The 16,138-nt window shown below is 38.0% G+C and overlaps 2 protein-coding genes across 2 annotated transcripts; both read right to left on the minus strand.

The window, feature by feature from the left end:
• Positions 1-740: 740 nt before the first annotated feature.
• Positions 741-2,100, minus strand: LOC124436101 (zinc finger MYM-type protein 1-like). The gene is made up of 2 exons (XM_046986029.1): positions 1,011-2,100; positions 741-888 (listed from the first exon to the last, which is right to left on the minus strand). The coding sequence occupies exons 1-2, from the start codon at positions 2,051-2,053 to the stop codon at positions 741-743; spliced, it is 1,191 nt and encodes a 396-aa protein (XP_046841985.1). The 5' UTR covers positions 2,054-2,100.
• Positions 2,101-4,291: 2,191 nt separating this feature from the next.
• Positions 4,292-13,157, minus strand: LOC124436102 (multiple epidermal growth factor-like domains protein 6). Its single transcript, XM_046986030.1, has 14 exons — positions 13,072-13,157; positions 12,639-12,888; positions 11,947-12,103; positions 11,405-11,661; positions 10,254-10,398; positions 9,524-9,756; positions 8,996-9,101; positions 7,768-7,992; positions 7,263-7,604; positions 6,352-6,794; positions 5,991-6,217; positions 5,432-5,921; positions 4,756-4,989; positions 4,292-4,641 (listed from the first exon to the last, which is right to left on the minus strand). The coding sequence occupies exons 3-14, from the start codon at positions 12,081-12,083 to the stop codon at positions 4,292-4,294; spliced, it is 3,189 nt and encodes a 1,062-aa protein (XP_046841986.1). The 5' UTR covers positions 12,084-12,103; positions 12,639-12,888; positions 13,072-13,157.
• Between the last annotated feature and the right edge of the window lie 2,981 nt (positions 13,158-16,138).

The following is a 16,138-nucleotide window of genomic DNA, read 5'->3' on the forward strand; positions in this document are numbered from 1 at the left end:
ATTTGGTCGGGCTCACGAGGCGCTACCATGGTTGGCGCGGAGCGAGAAAATTTTCCGAATTTAGACTCCCTAGAACGTCGGAAACGGCTATTTAGAAAGCAAATGCGTGATATTTATGCAGGAAATAGAACCATTTTGGTTAATTTAAATTGCCGAAGGATCTTATAGTAAAGCAGAGAAATAGTTCAAAAATAGTTGCAGATATGTGATTTATTTTCTCAACACCACATACATAAATAGATACCTATGTACATCTTGTAAAGAAACTTTGACAAAAGAACCGAAAAAGGCTCAGATTTGTCATCAACAACTCTCAAAAGTTGTGATACCGTTCATTGTCGTGCTGAAATGACAATCATCATTGCCTGCATTAAAAAGTTCCCGGAAAAATTCTCACATGCCATGGACGTAAGACATCATCAGCTTGCTATCAGCCATATATGAATACCTATTTGTATAAGAAAGCAAGTCTTCGTGGTTTTTCAATGAGCTTCTTTACTACCTCATCATGCAATATGTTGGCGTCTTCTTTCTCTGACGGTATGTCTTTGTGAATGGAAATCCTGCAAAGAGAACTAAAACGTCCTTGGCTCAGAGTATTTCTAAGATAATTTTTTACCCTCTTCAAACAAGAAAATGACCTCTCAACTGAAGCACTTGTAATTGACAAAACCCATTTATCTTTAACAGTTTTACAACTTCTGGATTACTAGATTGAAGATGGAACTGAAAAATATATTTCAATAGTTCATCGCATGAATCACTTTATCTCTGTAAATAAAACAAAGTTGGCTAACTGGCAATGGTATGTCAAACATATCACCATAAACCTCCTTTAGAAGATTTATCTTTTCTGAGGGCACTTCACCTTTCCACATCTTAAACACCCTAGGGTTAACAAGGTCAAAAATCTAAAACGCTCCATATCCTGAAATCGCTCAGTCAGCATAGTCACAATTGTGTCAAGAATTTCAAAATACATTTGTTTGTAATTATGCCGTTGGTCATACCTGGTTACTGGTGGTCCCACTTTCTCAACAGCCAGGTCGTACACCTGACAATATTCTGTATCATTTCTCAAAGAAGCAGCAAAGGCCTTGAATCTCTCAACCCTACTCACTCCATAATGAAAGTCAGTGTCCTTGTCTTGGAAGATAGAATAAAGTATGGATGACTGCTCAAGAATTCTATGGAAAACAAGTACCAAGAAACAAAACAAGAAGCCATTAAGGTAGCCAAGTAAACCAGTAACCTTATTTAACGTTTCATCATCCCAACCTATTGGATTATCAGTAAGATTTTCAAATATGTCTATCAGTTTCTCATAGTTAGAATGCAAGACATTGATGACATGAGCCCTATAATACCATCTTGTGTCACCAGGACTAGGAAACTCAAGCCTATGGGATGATAGTAAAGCTTTTCTTTTGGAGGAATGGCTAGTAAAGGTGCAGAAAGCACTAATATTAACAAAGAAAGTCTTAACAGGTGAAATGGAGGATGCAGCTTGACATAATACTAGATTTAGTTTATGGGCAGCACAGTGAACAAATTGAGCATAAGGATAATCCTGCTGAACTTGAGCTTGAACACCATTGAGATGACCAGACATAACAGATGCACCATCATAAGTCTGTCCAATAAATTTCTCTTTCACATTATCACATTGACTTAACTTACCCTTAACCACTGATGATATAACAGTTGCAGTCCTATCACAACTAACATCAACAAACCCAAGCTGTCTTTCAATGACACTTTCCCCTTTGTCCATTCGAACAATTACACTCAATTGTTCTTTGGTAGAAACATCAGTTGCCTCATCAACCTGTATACTTAAGAAAGTGCAGCAATCTATTTCCTTTAAAATCTCATCCTCTATTATCTTATCAAGACAATCAATCAAATCATTCTGAATATCAGGAGAGACTCCAGTAAACCGCCCTCCCCCAGCAAGGTTGGTTTCAGCAAGCCTGCCATGTAATCGCCTTTCAAAAACAGAATCCATCTTGGCAAAACTTTCAAGTAGCTCTCTATAATTTCCTCTATTCATGCTGCCTCTAGATTCATCATGCTCCCTAAATGCAAGCTCTTGCCTAGACAAGTATAAAACAGCTTCTGTTATGGTTTCAACATTTCCCTGTTTTGCCTTACCTCCTCGTTATGACGCTGAATCTCTTCACGTCTGGTTTGTGACATGAGACAGTCGACACGAGGCTGAAAACCGTAGGTCCTCCAGGTCTTGTAAGCACCCATGTGCGATTTTGCCTTCTCATGCTTCTTACAATCGGATAGGAAATTCTTCATGTTTTGAATCCCGTCTGCGTCCATGAAGATGACGATCCAGGGCAAAACAAAAGACAAGGCCAACAGAACAATGCATTCTTTTCTGAGCTACCACAAAGCCAATCTTTCTTCGAGTACCAACTTTCCTGAAAGCTTCTATTGCCTGTAGTCGCTTGTAAATTTGGAATTGGCCGCTGCTTTACGAGTATATTTTGCTCGCCTGATTGTCGAACAGAAAATGGTTTCTTTTGTAGTTCACTTATTATATCGATTTCATTAGCCGAAGCCATTGTAATGTAAGTTATCACGATTTCCGAACGTATATTTCGAAAGCTCAAAATTCAAGTCACGCTTTTGAAAATGAGCCCGACAAGATGTTAAACGTTTGAGTGTGTTCACAGCTACTCTCAACCAATCAGATTACAAATATTCCCACTATAGATTTTACTACTTGGTCGGGCTGAATTTTCAGAGCCCGACTAGATGTCGCGAAACAGCGCATTTGAGTTTTTTCAGTTGCTGTCAACCAATCAGACTGCAGATAATCCCACTATAGATTTTACTACTTGGTCGGGCTGAATTTTCAGAGCCCGACTAAACTGCGTAATGCCTGGCACTAGAAATGCACTAGTCATTGTTGCTAAGTAACGTTTAAAAATATGATAATTTTGCTAATAACGACGCAATTTGACAAATATTACACCAATAGACTGTGGATTATTCCAAAAAGAGTCGCAGATTTTAAAATTTTCGCAAATCCAATTTTAAAGAAAACAAATTTTTCATTTTTGGGAAAATATTTGGTCGGGCTGAGCCCGACCAGCCAGACCGCTAGCTACGCCACTGAAAAGAGATGATCGTGTATTGAAGGAATGAAGAGTATTGTGGAGACAAAATAGTTTGAGAAAGTTGAGCAATACTGTGAAAAAGTTGAACAGAAAAATAATGTAAAGATATGCCATTTTGACTTTTCTGAAGATGAACTGAATGTCAAAATAGAAAAGAACATCGGAAATAGAAAAATTGAAAACTCCTTCTTTCCTTTATTTTCGATTTTTTTTGAAAAACACAACTATGTAACAAAACTTTCATGATATTTCTACTTTTTTATAAAAAAATAAACTGGTTTGTAAAGTAAACATGCGAACAACGAAATTAAATTTGGCGTATGAATATTTACAGTCTTGCTAAACACAAAAATAGATTAAATACCCCATCTCCATGGGCGAGTTCATCAACGCTGTATAAATATAAAATGCATTACTTTTTAAGCAACATGACTAAGCTATTTACACAAAAAACGACTAAAGACTTTGCGGCAATTCAAAACGATCTTGGCTTTATCTCATCATAGTAACTCAAATGATAAGTTTGATACTTTAAGGCCATTTTTGACTTCAGACATCTGGAATGCTGTCAATATGTATGGACAACAGTTGTATGACGCATTGCTAGTGGGGCAATGGCCCGCACATCAGTTAAGCTATAAATCATCGCTCAATAGTCCACTGAAATTGATAATACTCAATGGCCTTAAAAATCGATTGACTAAACTCGCTTTATCCAATTTACGTCTATGGTTAACCTTTCTATAAAGACATACCAGCGTACTGTGATTTGAAACTGTAACACTTAGAATAACAACAGAGCTGTAAAACCATTTAGAAAACCTATACGGAGTTGCTTTATCATGGAATGTGTAATGATGATAAATTTTGCATCAAAACATACAGTGAGTGGTAACTACTGTTTCTCATTTTTATCGAAGAGCTTCCAAAAAGCTGCCTTCATTCTCGGTTTCAATGACAACAGCGCTATTATCATTTTCTCTAAAATTAGAGGTCAATTACAGCTTCAAAACTTGTCAAGGAGGAAAGCGAGCAGAATAGGTCATTTCAAACTTCGCATAGGAACTGTTTTAAAAACAGCTGTACAACATGCGATTGCTTGACGATAAGTACTGCCGAGACAGATACATAAAGATGAAGACAACGGTTTCAATACCTCAGCAGTACGATATAGATTGTAGACTCTCGCCTCTGTCAATACTACAATGGTTGACGCTGCTAACGCTTTCGTCACTACCTTGATGACTCATCATACTATCAAGATCACATAGGGGATTAATGTAATCCTCTTCAACGTCCTCCTCCAAAACCATGGCAGCTAGGACGTCATAGTAAGGATTATCGAAAGCCAATCTGTAACCGTTATGGCGGATGCCCCGCGTTCGCAACTCTATCTCCATCTCCGCTTCGTTTTGCCGTTTTTTCTCCGATTTTATTTTCTTCAAACGTCGCTGACGTTTACGGCACAACCACAATGTTATCATCAAAACCACCAGGCCAAGAGAACCTGAATGAGACACGCATTGAACATGAAATAATATCCACGCAAGGCCATCTTTTTGGCTATTTATATGCGAAATTGCCTGTCATAAAGAAGGTAGGAAAAAACAACAAGTCTTACCTCCACTCGCGCCAATTACCAGCGGAGAGTACACAGAACCAGGGACGGCATTCTCTGAATACAACACCCCGGAATAATAAGTACATCCAAGGATATTGCTTACAGCTTCTTCATCCAAACATGAAATCACATCCTTCACAATGCTACCGTTAAGTAGGATCTCGCCATCGAACATAACCATATTAATTGCGACAACTTCTTCAGAGCCATCCGATGTCAATACGGGTTTGAGATCTGAAACGACAAGCTTAAATTACAGAGAGGATTCTGTATTTCATATCCAACAATAAATACTAATTTTTTTAGATACACTTCATCAATTCTGACATTACACTTCAACCACGAATTCTCAACAATAACTTGCAATTGCAATTTGCAAAGTGGAATAATGCGTTCCATCGCGAGCAACTAAAGTTATGTAATACATTACTATCGTTTACAGCACTTTTCTATAGCAATGAACTTTCTTTTAGCCTGTGTGAAAAGATTGGTATATACGAAGGGAATTTGACAGTGAGAAGTATTCAAATTCTATCTACTTATCGATAACAAAAAATACCATATCGATTTATTGAAGTTGACGGAGCCTCCAAAGATGAAAATTTAAGATCAAATTGAGCAGCTTATAAACGAAAGACAGATGTTGCCGATAGCTGTGAAGGTAGGCGCTTCTTACCTAAAATACGTGCAACAAAGTCGTGCCTAGTTGCAGGTTGAATTGTTTCCGTTATCTGCGTGCTGACGATGCTTATATTTCCATGAATTGACGTGACCGGAATCCTTCGTCTGGAGAGATGACGTAGTTCCTCATACATGTTATTGTATTTGGCTATCAAAACGGCAACATTGAGTTTCAATTGTTTTCGCCGTACCATCTCATCGAACTTTGTGAAGTTTTCCTTGATGACGATTTGAAACCTTCCCACACACGTTAGATAACAAGCACCAGTCACGTGATGGCACACGTGATCAACATCACAATCGCAGCGCTTTACGCAGTTCTTTCCATAATTCTTCAGCATGCAATCACTGTCGCACAAATGTCCTCGGTAACCTGGGGAGCAGGGGCAACGGCCGTCAATTTTATAACACGTGCCGATCACGTGTCGGGAACAAACCGGGCAAGGATGTTTGCAATCTTCACCATAAGTCCCATCTTCGCAGAACTAATAAATTGAAAGGAAGATGTGTTAAATATTGAAGTAAGACGGAGACACGTGAATAGCAAGAGGTACCTGTTGACAAGTGGCACCTCTGTAGCCATCGTGGCAAAGACATTGCCCGTTATCACCTCGACATTTCCTTGTCCGATTCCACTCACACGAGCACTTGTTTTGACATTCAATGCCCCATAAACGGTCGGGACATTTGTCCATACAACGACTCCCTGTGAATCCCGAAAGACACAGACATTTCCCATTTACTTTATCACATGACGCACCGTTTTCACATAGACAGACTCCTACAAAGAAAATCCATATCTAATCACGTGACTGTAGTCCTAGAGTGATCTCATAAATCACCATCTGCACAGACATAGGTCATTTGACTTCATCTCATGTAATTGAAAAATGCATCGCAAAAATACAAACATACCTAAACAGTTCGCACCAAACTTTCCTTGAGGACAGGCCTTTTCACATTTTCTTCCAATAAAACCTTCCGTGCAATCACATGTTCCGTTCACGTGATGACAAGAAGCCTCGTTTGCGCACTCGCAGTCCAATGCACAATCCTGACCGTATTTACCTTCCGGACATTCATTCTCGCAATGGTAGCCATAGTAACCAGGTAAGCAGATGCATTTTCCTGTCACGTGATCACAGGAAGACGACTGACTTTGGGCACACATACCGCAAGTGTAAGTACAGTTCACCCCAAACGTCATTGGAGGGCACTTGTGTTCGCATTTATCCCCTATAAACCCGGCCAAGCAGATGCACCGACCATCATTCGGACGACATTCGCCATCGTTTTGACATTCGCATGTCTTGAGGCATCGTAGTCCATATCGTCCAGGATCGCACGATCGACTACATCTAAAATGAGATCTTAGTTTTTGAAAAACAATCTAATTGCTATTATTTTCAGTCGATGTACATTGATGTCAAAGGAAAAATGTAATGAACGAACAAAGAAGTCAAAGCTCGAGAAAGGGAAAGAAACAAGTTAGGAAAATCTCATTGATCGAGTTCAGAGAAGTTGAGTCAAGAAGAAATCTGACATTGAACACAGAACATCGGGTTAAGAAGTCAGAATTCTGCCCAGTTGTTCTGCCCACAGAAGTCGGAGTTAATAGGACGTCTGACATCAATATGAATATGTGATGAACCAAAAACGACAAGCAAAATCAGAGATAGATTTGTAGATCAAGATAATTTTGTGTCAGTCTTTAGAAAGCAATAAAGAAGAAAAGTTTTACTCAACGCAAACAAAGAGAACACTATTACTGTACTGAATTTTAGCACAAAACTCTAGTCACGTGGTTACATGTAACACTTACTAACCTAGGACCAGTGTAACCCGCAGCACAAAAACATTCTCCAGTCACGTGGTTACACGATACGTCCACGTGATGACCACAGCGACAAGAATGAGCACATTCGGTGCCAAATAAGCCAGATGAACAGGTGCGAGAGCAGTTTCTACCTCTCCAACCAGCAGTACACGAACACGTGCCGTGCACTGGATCACACGACGCTCCATTAGCACATTCGCATTTCTTGTTACATCCTTTGCCAAAATAACCGGAGGGACAGGCCTGCGCACAGGTGCGACCATACCAACCTGGTGAACATGTGCACGTGCCATTGAAGGGATCACATTGCGCACCATTCAAACATGAGCATCTACGAAAATAAATATTTTCAAAAGAAAACAGAAATTTGAAAATCAATGTTTCGGTTAGCAGGTCCATTACGACAAACTTCAGATTATAAAGACCTAAACTCTTCTTTGTTGACATAAATTACACTTCATTAAACTTCCATCCGCAAGCGAAGAAAGTCTTACTTTTGTTGGCAGTTTCGTCCATGCGTGTTATTTTGACATCTATTCGTACAGTTCGGTCCTGTCCAGCCACGATCACACAAACATTGTCCATTACGAGAATCACAAAAGCCACGACCTCGACAATCGCAGGTGAGGTTGCATGATGAGCCCCACAAGCCGTTTGGACATTTACTGTCGCAGAACGGACCATGCCAGCCAGATTTACACTCACAGTCACCGGTAATGCTAAAAACAGTTGACAAAATGAAAATTTTCGCTCTTCATTTATTGCTACCACGTAGGTGATGAAAAATCTGTATTGTTCTCTCTTTTTCATTTATCACTATCTCAGTGTATACTTTGTGTAGTGTATACACTGTTCTCATTTCTGTTGTTCAATCATATAGACAAGGTAAATGCTCAAACGAAGGAAGTGCTTAGCCAAACCTTTAAGCATATGCATCAAGACTTTAGGTTGCTAGTATTTATTTAAAGCCTGAGAGCATTTTTGTAAATGTTTGTATCTCATGGGACTGATGACGCCATTAAATTTGCAAAACTCCCGCATAAAATCAGCAATATTTCTTCATTGTTGAGTCGCACATAAAATGCACAAAATCCATTCGAGTAATATACTTAAGAAAGATGTTTACTGTGTTTGCACAGGCTTATGCAAACCGAGGAGACCTTTGGGAGAACTCAAGAGCAGACAGTGCAAGCCTGAGACCGAAGGTCGAGGGTTGCACCTGCTGAAGAGGTTTTGCTAATGCAAACACAGCTCTAGACCAATCAGCGCACGCGTTTCATAATGTTTATTTTATACATTGCGTTGGAAGTTGATGACTTTATCATGACTTCATTCGTAAATAGTTCCCGAATGACATCACTTTATTTTCTGCTTTGATTTTTGTGCGCTTTTTTGAGGTCATTCTTCAATCTCAGAATTTTGTGCAGTGTAAAGACTGTTGTCGTTCTCTGTAGTTCAAACATCACACCTACACTGACGCACGTTACCTCATTTAATATTTTAGGTAGTGCAATGACTGTTCTTGTTCTCTGTTGTTCATTCATCACTACCTACACTGACACACGTTATCGTAGTTCGAAACTGTGAAGACTGTTCTCATTCTCTTTAATTTATCGATAACTAAACTTCACCGTTATAAGTGATCACTAAATTTCACGCGTGACATGTAGAATGATTGGTTGATAACAACCCTCTATACCTATACATCAAAAAAGATAAAACCATACACCAAAGGCCGTACCTGTCACACGTTGCGTTATTTTTACAACCACAAACGTGTCGGCAACCAGCACCCCAACGACCAGGTTGACAAGGTCGAGAGCAGTTACTACCATAAAACCATTGCCACACATACACATACCGAAACTAAAATGTCGACGGTATCGATACGTCAGTCGTTTAAAAGTAAGCATCTCATAAGAGATACGTGAATATAAAATTCCATTAAAGAAGTAACTGATGATATCTCTGCGATTGCACTGGAGGATTTGATGATTAAAATAACCAACTGCATTTATCGTTTTCTATAAAGTTATTTTACTCATTGAATATTTTGAGTTGAATAATAGTAACATCAGCCGTCTCATCAGGTAAATTACGAGCCAAAATTCGAAACTAACGATGACGACGATGGCTTATGTTTTCTCTTGACAGTGATTTCACACATCTGGTTTCAGCTTATCAAAAATGGAAAATGTAGTTCGAGCAGGTATTTAAATTTCAGATAACATATTAAATATATCAATATACACACATCCTCACCAAAATCGCATTCGGCATTGGAGGCACAACGACATCTCTCTTTACACTGAAGACCATAGAAACCATTTGAGCAGCGTTGGTCACATAGAACGCCAGTAAAGCCGGGAGATACGCAAGTACAACTGCCATCGGTGACATTACAAACACCATGAACACTACATTGACAGACACCAGAACAATCTAGACCATAGGTACCAAAAGGACACTTCTCATCGCACGTTCTGTCATTAACAAAAGGAGTAAAGGTTTAGCGAGTAAAGTTGTCATGACAATACTGACAAAGCACTAGATTGAATTTTCATTTTGACATTTTCCTGATGAAGACACAATAGACTGGTGTATATAAAAATTCGGATTTCAACATCAGATCACCTCTGAACGAGACAGTAGAGTGGCGAATATAAAGACTCAAGTTCAAGCATTACATCACTTCTGATGAGGGCAACAGCCTGGAGTATACAACGATTAAAATTGCCAAATCAGAACACTCCTAATGAAGGCACTAAACTAGAGTGTATAACGACTCAAATTAGCATCAGATCATTCTAGTTAAAGACACGAGTACGTATATAAAATCTCTAGCTTTAAAATCAGACCAAACCTAACATATAGAACAGAGTAAAGTACAACAAGTACACCAGTATCGAAGTCAGACCATGACTCATAGTATATCAAAATATGCCTAAGTTCAGATATATTCAAAATATAATTTACATACTTTCCCCTCGCTCCAGGCTGACACACACATTCACCGGTCAGAGGATCACATGACAAGGCGTTTTCAGAGCAATGGCACACCATTTCACAGTGCAACCCCCACGTGCCATTCTCACACAGCTTGTCACAAAATTCTCCAGTCCAACCTAAAAATATGATAATAGTTAAAATACCAGTAAGATACATGTTTAAAGAGGCTCATCGTCCAGGTTAGTGCAGTCCTAAGATGGACTGTTGGTGTTGGTATAGATTGACATTTCGACAACCTTAGCAGGAGTCATCTTCAGATTCCCTAGACTCTGCCGTAACGTCAGTGAATACCAACACCAACAGTTCTTCTCTGGACTGCAATGAAGTAGATGATCTAAATCTATAAACATGTAACGATACTTCTGGGTTCAAATAATTGACTTTATGCCTAATGTGGGTTATTTTACAACATTAAAATGCAAATTTTTTTCCAGGAGACAAGGCAACGAACTATAATACGACGCAAACTCTCTAGAACATCATCTTTCTAAGTCAAAATTTGAGCTTTCAAAATACGAAGATGATAATATTCGCTTTTGATTCAAATCAATATTCCTAAATTACACCTCAACATTGGAAAAAACAATGCAATAGTGCTTCTAAGGGTAAAGAATAAGCAAAAAATAATGCAAAGAAACACTGTGAATCAACAATGCTTCAAACTCCAAGCGAAGATTCAATTCTTTAAAGACCCATAGATAAAATTTGAAAGGAAATATGTCTTTAACTGGTGTTTTTTTTTTATTTTATGCAATGTATTGCTCTCGACTCGACCAATGTTGCGAACATTGAGTCACGCCTTTTTCTTAAAGTAATTCATTAACTCGAGCTTAGTGTTTAAGCCAAATCTACAAAAACACGCCTTCAACTTGAGTTTAAAACGTGGTATAGTTTTTCTGCTCGACATACGATGATTGCGTCGACTTTTTTGTCGTGAATAAAAAGACGTCGACTTTTTTGTCGTGAATACGTTCACTTGATAAAACGCGAGTACTAGTATCAAGATTGTGTAAACTGTAAGAGTGTTCGCATTATTATGTAACAATTATATAATTTCGAACATCATCAACAAAGAGTATGAGATCTTTATAGAGCAAAAACGATATTAAAAAAGAATCCAACCTGTGGAACAGTTACAAGTTCCATTAACATTGTCGCAACCAGCATCATTGACGCACTGACATTTCTCTCGACAGTCCACTCCAAAATAACCACGAGGGCACCCGCGTTCACATCGCAATCCATAATAACCGGGCTCGCAGGCGCAATGACCAGTGACAATGTTACAGCTACCATGACGACTACATTGACAAGCTTGCGTGCAGTTTTTACCATATTTTCCAACTGGACAGGGCCACTGACACAAACGACCGTGGTATCTGCAAGAAAGACTATCTTCAATAGAAATGTTCATCAATAACACCTGTTGAGTTGAGTACATTAAACAAGGGATCGGCAAAGGTTTTGATTTTTACTGTGGCAAACTTGTGGCTGACTGCTACGATCGATTTAAGTTACGCCAAAATATTTTTGAGCAGCTGTAACTCATCCACGGACAAATAACTAAAATTTAAAGTTATTGCACAAGGTACGACAAATCTTTTTGAACATTAATCCCGTGAACCATTTCCATTTATAAAATAAAAACATTGATTGGCACATACCCCGTTTTACATTTACATGTGAAGTTCGACACCATCATTACACACTTTCCTTTGTGATGGCATGGATTCGGCTGGCATCCCACGTGCTGACAGCTGTCTCCATGGTAACCATCATGACAATGACACACTTCGCGCATGCTTAAACCATCTTGCAAAGCTTTTAAAGATGAATAATAGATAAATGTATTGGAGAGGATTTCTGGTGGGAATAAAAATGATTCATTCAAAAAGAAATTTTTCAGAGACTTGTCTTTACTAAAGAGATGCGGTTGTATAAGACAAAAATGTCGATCAAAATGAGAGATAGAGATCTACATTAAAGAGGTATTCTGCATTAGAGAGATATGTCTGTATTATTGACAAATATCTGTTTTAGAGAAAGGTATCTGTATTAGAGAGAAATCTGCATTAGAAAGAAAGGTCTGTGTTAGAGAGAGATGACAGTATTACAGAGAGAGGTCTGTGTTGTAAAGATAAGCATGCATTAGTGAGAGATGTCTGTATTTTAAAGAAACATAAATGTTTTACAAAGAACAACATGCGAATCGACATGCATTTGTGAAAATTTCCCAAAATTAATTATCACGATCAAAGTAAGCAAGAAGAAACCTCGATCACTAACTGATACAAATCGAGAGTGGTCGATTCTCACAAAAATTTTCTCACAGCGAAATGTTTTTACATCACCGCACCTACTTGTTTTGATGATGCTGTCGTTTTTCAGTGGTTTGCAGTCGGCATTGAGGCTACAATTTCTATCACCTCGACACTCCCGTGCCGTCACAGTTTCCCCATCAGCTGCAGCGCACATGTTATCCGTTATATAAATGCCATACAGCTCTGTTCTCATACAGATCCAGTTCGCCCATTTGTATGGAAAGATCATGATCTTCTTGGCGAGAACGGCAAATGGAAGCTCGTGTTCAACGATGCCACTTGAATCTTAAACAGTAAAAAATTTCATCGACACAAACTTCAATAGCTATATAATTAAACTCGATCGTAAACCGAGGTGGCGGCCTACATCTGGAAAGACAGTGGTGAGAAAAAGTCTAACACCCGCGAAAAAACATCGTCGAATATTTCAAGAACAACTTCATATAAAACGATATGAAGCAATTATACCTGAATTCGCATGGAAACCTTTTCTGCGTGAAGACGCACGGTACCAAGAGGAGTGTTCTCCATCCACTGATACTTTCATGTAGAAACTACAAACAAAATACAGAGCAATGCATTCTTATACTGCTGCTGATTGCGAGGACAAATATATAACTCTGCCCACTTATACTGCTGTCAATTATGGAATCAAATTCATGCGCTGGCATTATTATGTACGAGTGTTGATTGCAAGGACAAATCGGGAAGTGTGTTGAAAAATATGGTAATAACGAATCACAAGACAAGATTTCGATTTAAGAAACAAATCAAATATCGAGTCAAAATCATTCCACTTATAATGTAAAAGCAACTTACTATGACACCCAGGAACTACTGGTCTTTCGCATGATTCGGTCCCTGCCTTGCACAGCTATGCGTGAAACCAGAGCGAGCTGTGGGAGAGTTATTTCTAGACGTACATAACCAGCATTTTGATCAGACGAGCACCACGCATCTGGAAAAATACACCATGTTTTGGACATTTCATCATCGGTTTATATTTTATGCAGAGAAATACTGTTTTCGTTCTCTGTTGTTCATTCATCACTAATTACATTGACACACGTTATCTTAGTTTGTAGTAATGAATAAAAGAACAGCAAAGAACGGGAACAATCATTATATACATGCAGACTGAAATTAAAACTACGCTAGCTTTAAACGAGAACAGCCTGTACAATACCTAAAATATATACTAAGATAATGTGTGTCAGTGTAGGTAGTGATGAATGAACAACAGAGAACGAGAACAGTCTTTAAACAACATAAAATATAAACTAAGATAACGTGTGTCAGTGTAGGTAGTGATAAATGAACAACAGAGAACGAGAACAGTCTTTACACAACATAAAATATAAACTAAGATAACGTGTTTCAGTGTAGGTAGTGATGAATAAACAGCAGAAAACGAAAACAGTTTTTAAACTAGCTAAATTATCAACTAAGATGACGTTTTTTAGTGTAGGTAGTGATGAATTTTAGCAATAGACAGCAATAAGAACAAGACCCCGTTCTCTCCATCCCAAATCTCATCATCACGTGGACAGTAAACGAAAAAGCCGTATTCGAGTTAGAATTGGGCCAAAGGGCAGTGTATCAAACGATCATATATATATATAAGTGTTTTCTTTACAAATCTTTTCAAAATATATATGCATATAGCATGCAGGTAGAAAAGCTCACCATAACCGTTTAACCGCGCAAACTTTGGATCAGGCAAACCGCCGGGTGGGAACGCGCTTAAAAAAGAGTCGGGGATGAAACGATTTTGAATTCCAAGAGGCACCCAGGTATGCAGTTCTTTGAGAAGAAGCAAAAGTTCTTTTCCATTTGCGTAAAGTGCACCGTGTGGACTCCTGCCCTGAGAGCGAATGTCTGAAAGAAATAAAATATCAGTAATGTTATATATAATCCTCGACCAGACGACAATTTCATCAACTATAAAATAAACATAATACGAAAAAGGACATCTTGTAAACTTAAATTAAAGTTATAAAACAAGACAATTAAAACTGTAATATTTCATTCTGTCTTGTGATGGTTTTGCAATAAACCGAAATATTGCTGTTTTAATTGTCTTCTCTTATAACTTTAATTTAAGTTTACAAGATGTCCTTTTTTGGACTATGGTTTATTTTATACGTAATGTAAGCTAAAATATAAACTATAAGATAACGTGTGTCATTGTAGATAGTGATGAATGAACAATAGAGAACAAGAACAATCTTTACACTATCTCAAATATAAACTAAGATAACGTATGTCCGTGTAGGTAGTGATAAATGAACAAAAGAGAACGAGAACAGTCTTTACACTATGTAAAATATAAACTAAGATAACGTGTGTCAGTGATGAATGAACAAAAGAGAACAACAACAGTCTTTACACTATGTAGCTAAAATATAAACTAAGATAACGTGCGACAGTGTAATTAGTGATGAATGAAGGAACAACAGAGAACGAGAACTAGAACTTTATACCTCGTGAACAAATTGTTGCCACATAGGCCGTCCCATATTAATGAAAATGGTATACCATGGTACATCGTTCTGAGCGCACAAAAGTGCGCTATTGTCCATGTATAAATATACTACAAGCCATGGAAAATATTTTCCAGCTTAAAAATAAGACCAAGTTCAAAGACTACCTCTAAGGTCATGTAAAGCTGTGTAAAAATTGTTTGTTCTTAATATAGTAGTAAAACCTTTTATAACAGCATAAAATAAGACCATGGTTCAACGTCCCTCAGTAAAAGGTCATGTAAGAAAGCTGTATGAAAAAGTCATTGTTTCAAAGGAAAATTTGGAATCTATATGTTTTAAAACGGAATTACAAACAATTGTTAAAAGCATCATTCAGGGAGATCTTACAGCACATGAAAACAAGTTTCGACATCAAATCAGTGAGATCAGTAATCAGGGAAAACCAGTAGCAAAGCCAGTCCGTCTTACTATGTCAGAAGATTATTGTTTTCAACCACTCGAAAACAATAAATGAAATTGATTTTCAAAACCGAAATGAATAATAATTGATTGCTAACAAATTTGGATTGCAGGAGAAAAAGATCGTGTTGGCTTTGCTACTGCTCCAGATAAAAGCAATAAATCGTGTTTTATCAGGAATCAAGTTTCAATATTAGATTACTTCTGATGAAAATACTACATTGGAGTATAAAAAAGTAAAGTCGCAATGCCAGATATTACTGAAGAAGACATTGGATTGGAGTAGTACTCAAGTTTCGACATCAGATCACTCCCGATGAAGACACTAGACTGAGGTACGTATATAAGGACTCAAATTTTAACGTACGTTTACTCTTGACGAAGACACTAGATTGGACTACATAATCGGTTTAACACGCAAACACTAAAATTAAGCATGCACTTTAGGACAAGTCGATGGTTAACACGTGTTCAATCCGCAATAACATATCAAATATATATTAAGACATCAAGATACCATAAACAGCAGCCTAATGACAAAGTGCATCAACAAACCTTTAACATTTGGCAGGTTGGCAGGATGAAGACAT

Source organism: Xenia sp. Carnegie-2017, unplaced genomic scaffold (assembly GCF_021976095.1).
Source record: "Xenia sp. Carnegie-2017 unplaced genomic scaffold, XeniaSp_v1 HiC_scaffold_16, whole genome shotgun sequence".
NCBI lineage: Eukaryota > Metazoa > Cnidaria > Anthozoa > Malacalcyonacea > Xeniidae > Xenia > Xenia sp. Carnegie-2017.

Coding starts and splice junctions, on each gene's coding strand:
- LOC124436101 (XM_046986029.1), bottom strand. CDS start 2,053: ATGAATAGAGGAAATTATAGAGAGCTACTTGAAAGTTTTGCCAAGATG. Junction 889..1,010: donor GTGGGACCACCAGTAACCAG/GTATGACCAACG, acceptor TGTTAACCCTAG/GGTGTTTAAGATGTGGAAAG.
- LOC124436102 (XM_046986030.1), bottom strand. CDS start 12,083: ATGCGCGAAGTGTGTCATTGTCATGATGGTTACCATGGAGACAGCTGT. Junction 11,662..11,946: donor ACATGTAAATGTAAAACGGG/GTATGTGCCAAT, acceptor TCTTTCTTGCAG/ATACCACGGTCGTTTGTGTC. Junction 6,218..6,351: donor GTTTGGTGCGAACTGTTTAG/GTATGTTTGTAT, acceptor TTTTCTTTGTAG/GAGTCTGTCTATGTGAAAAC.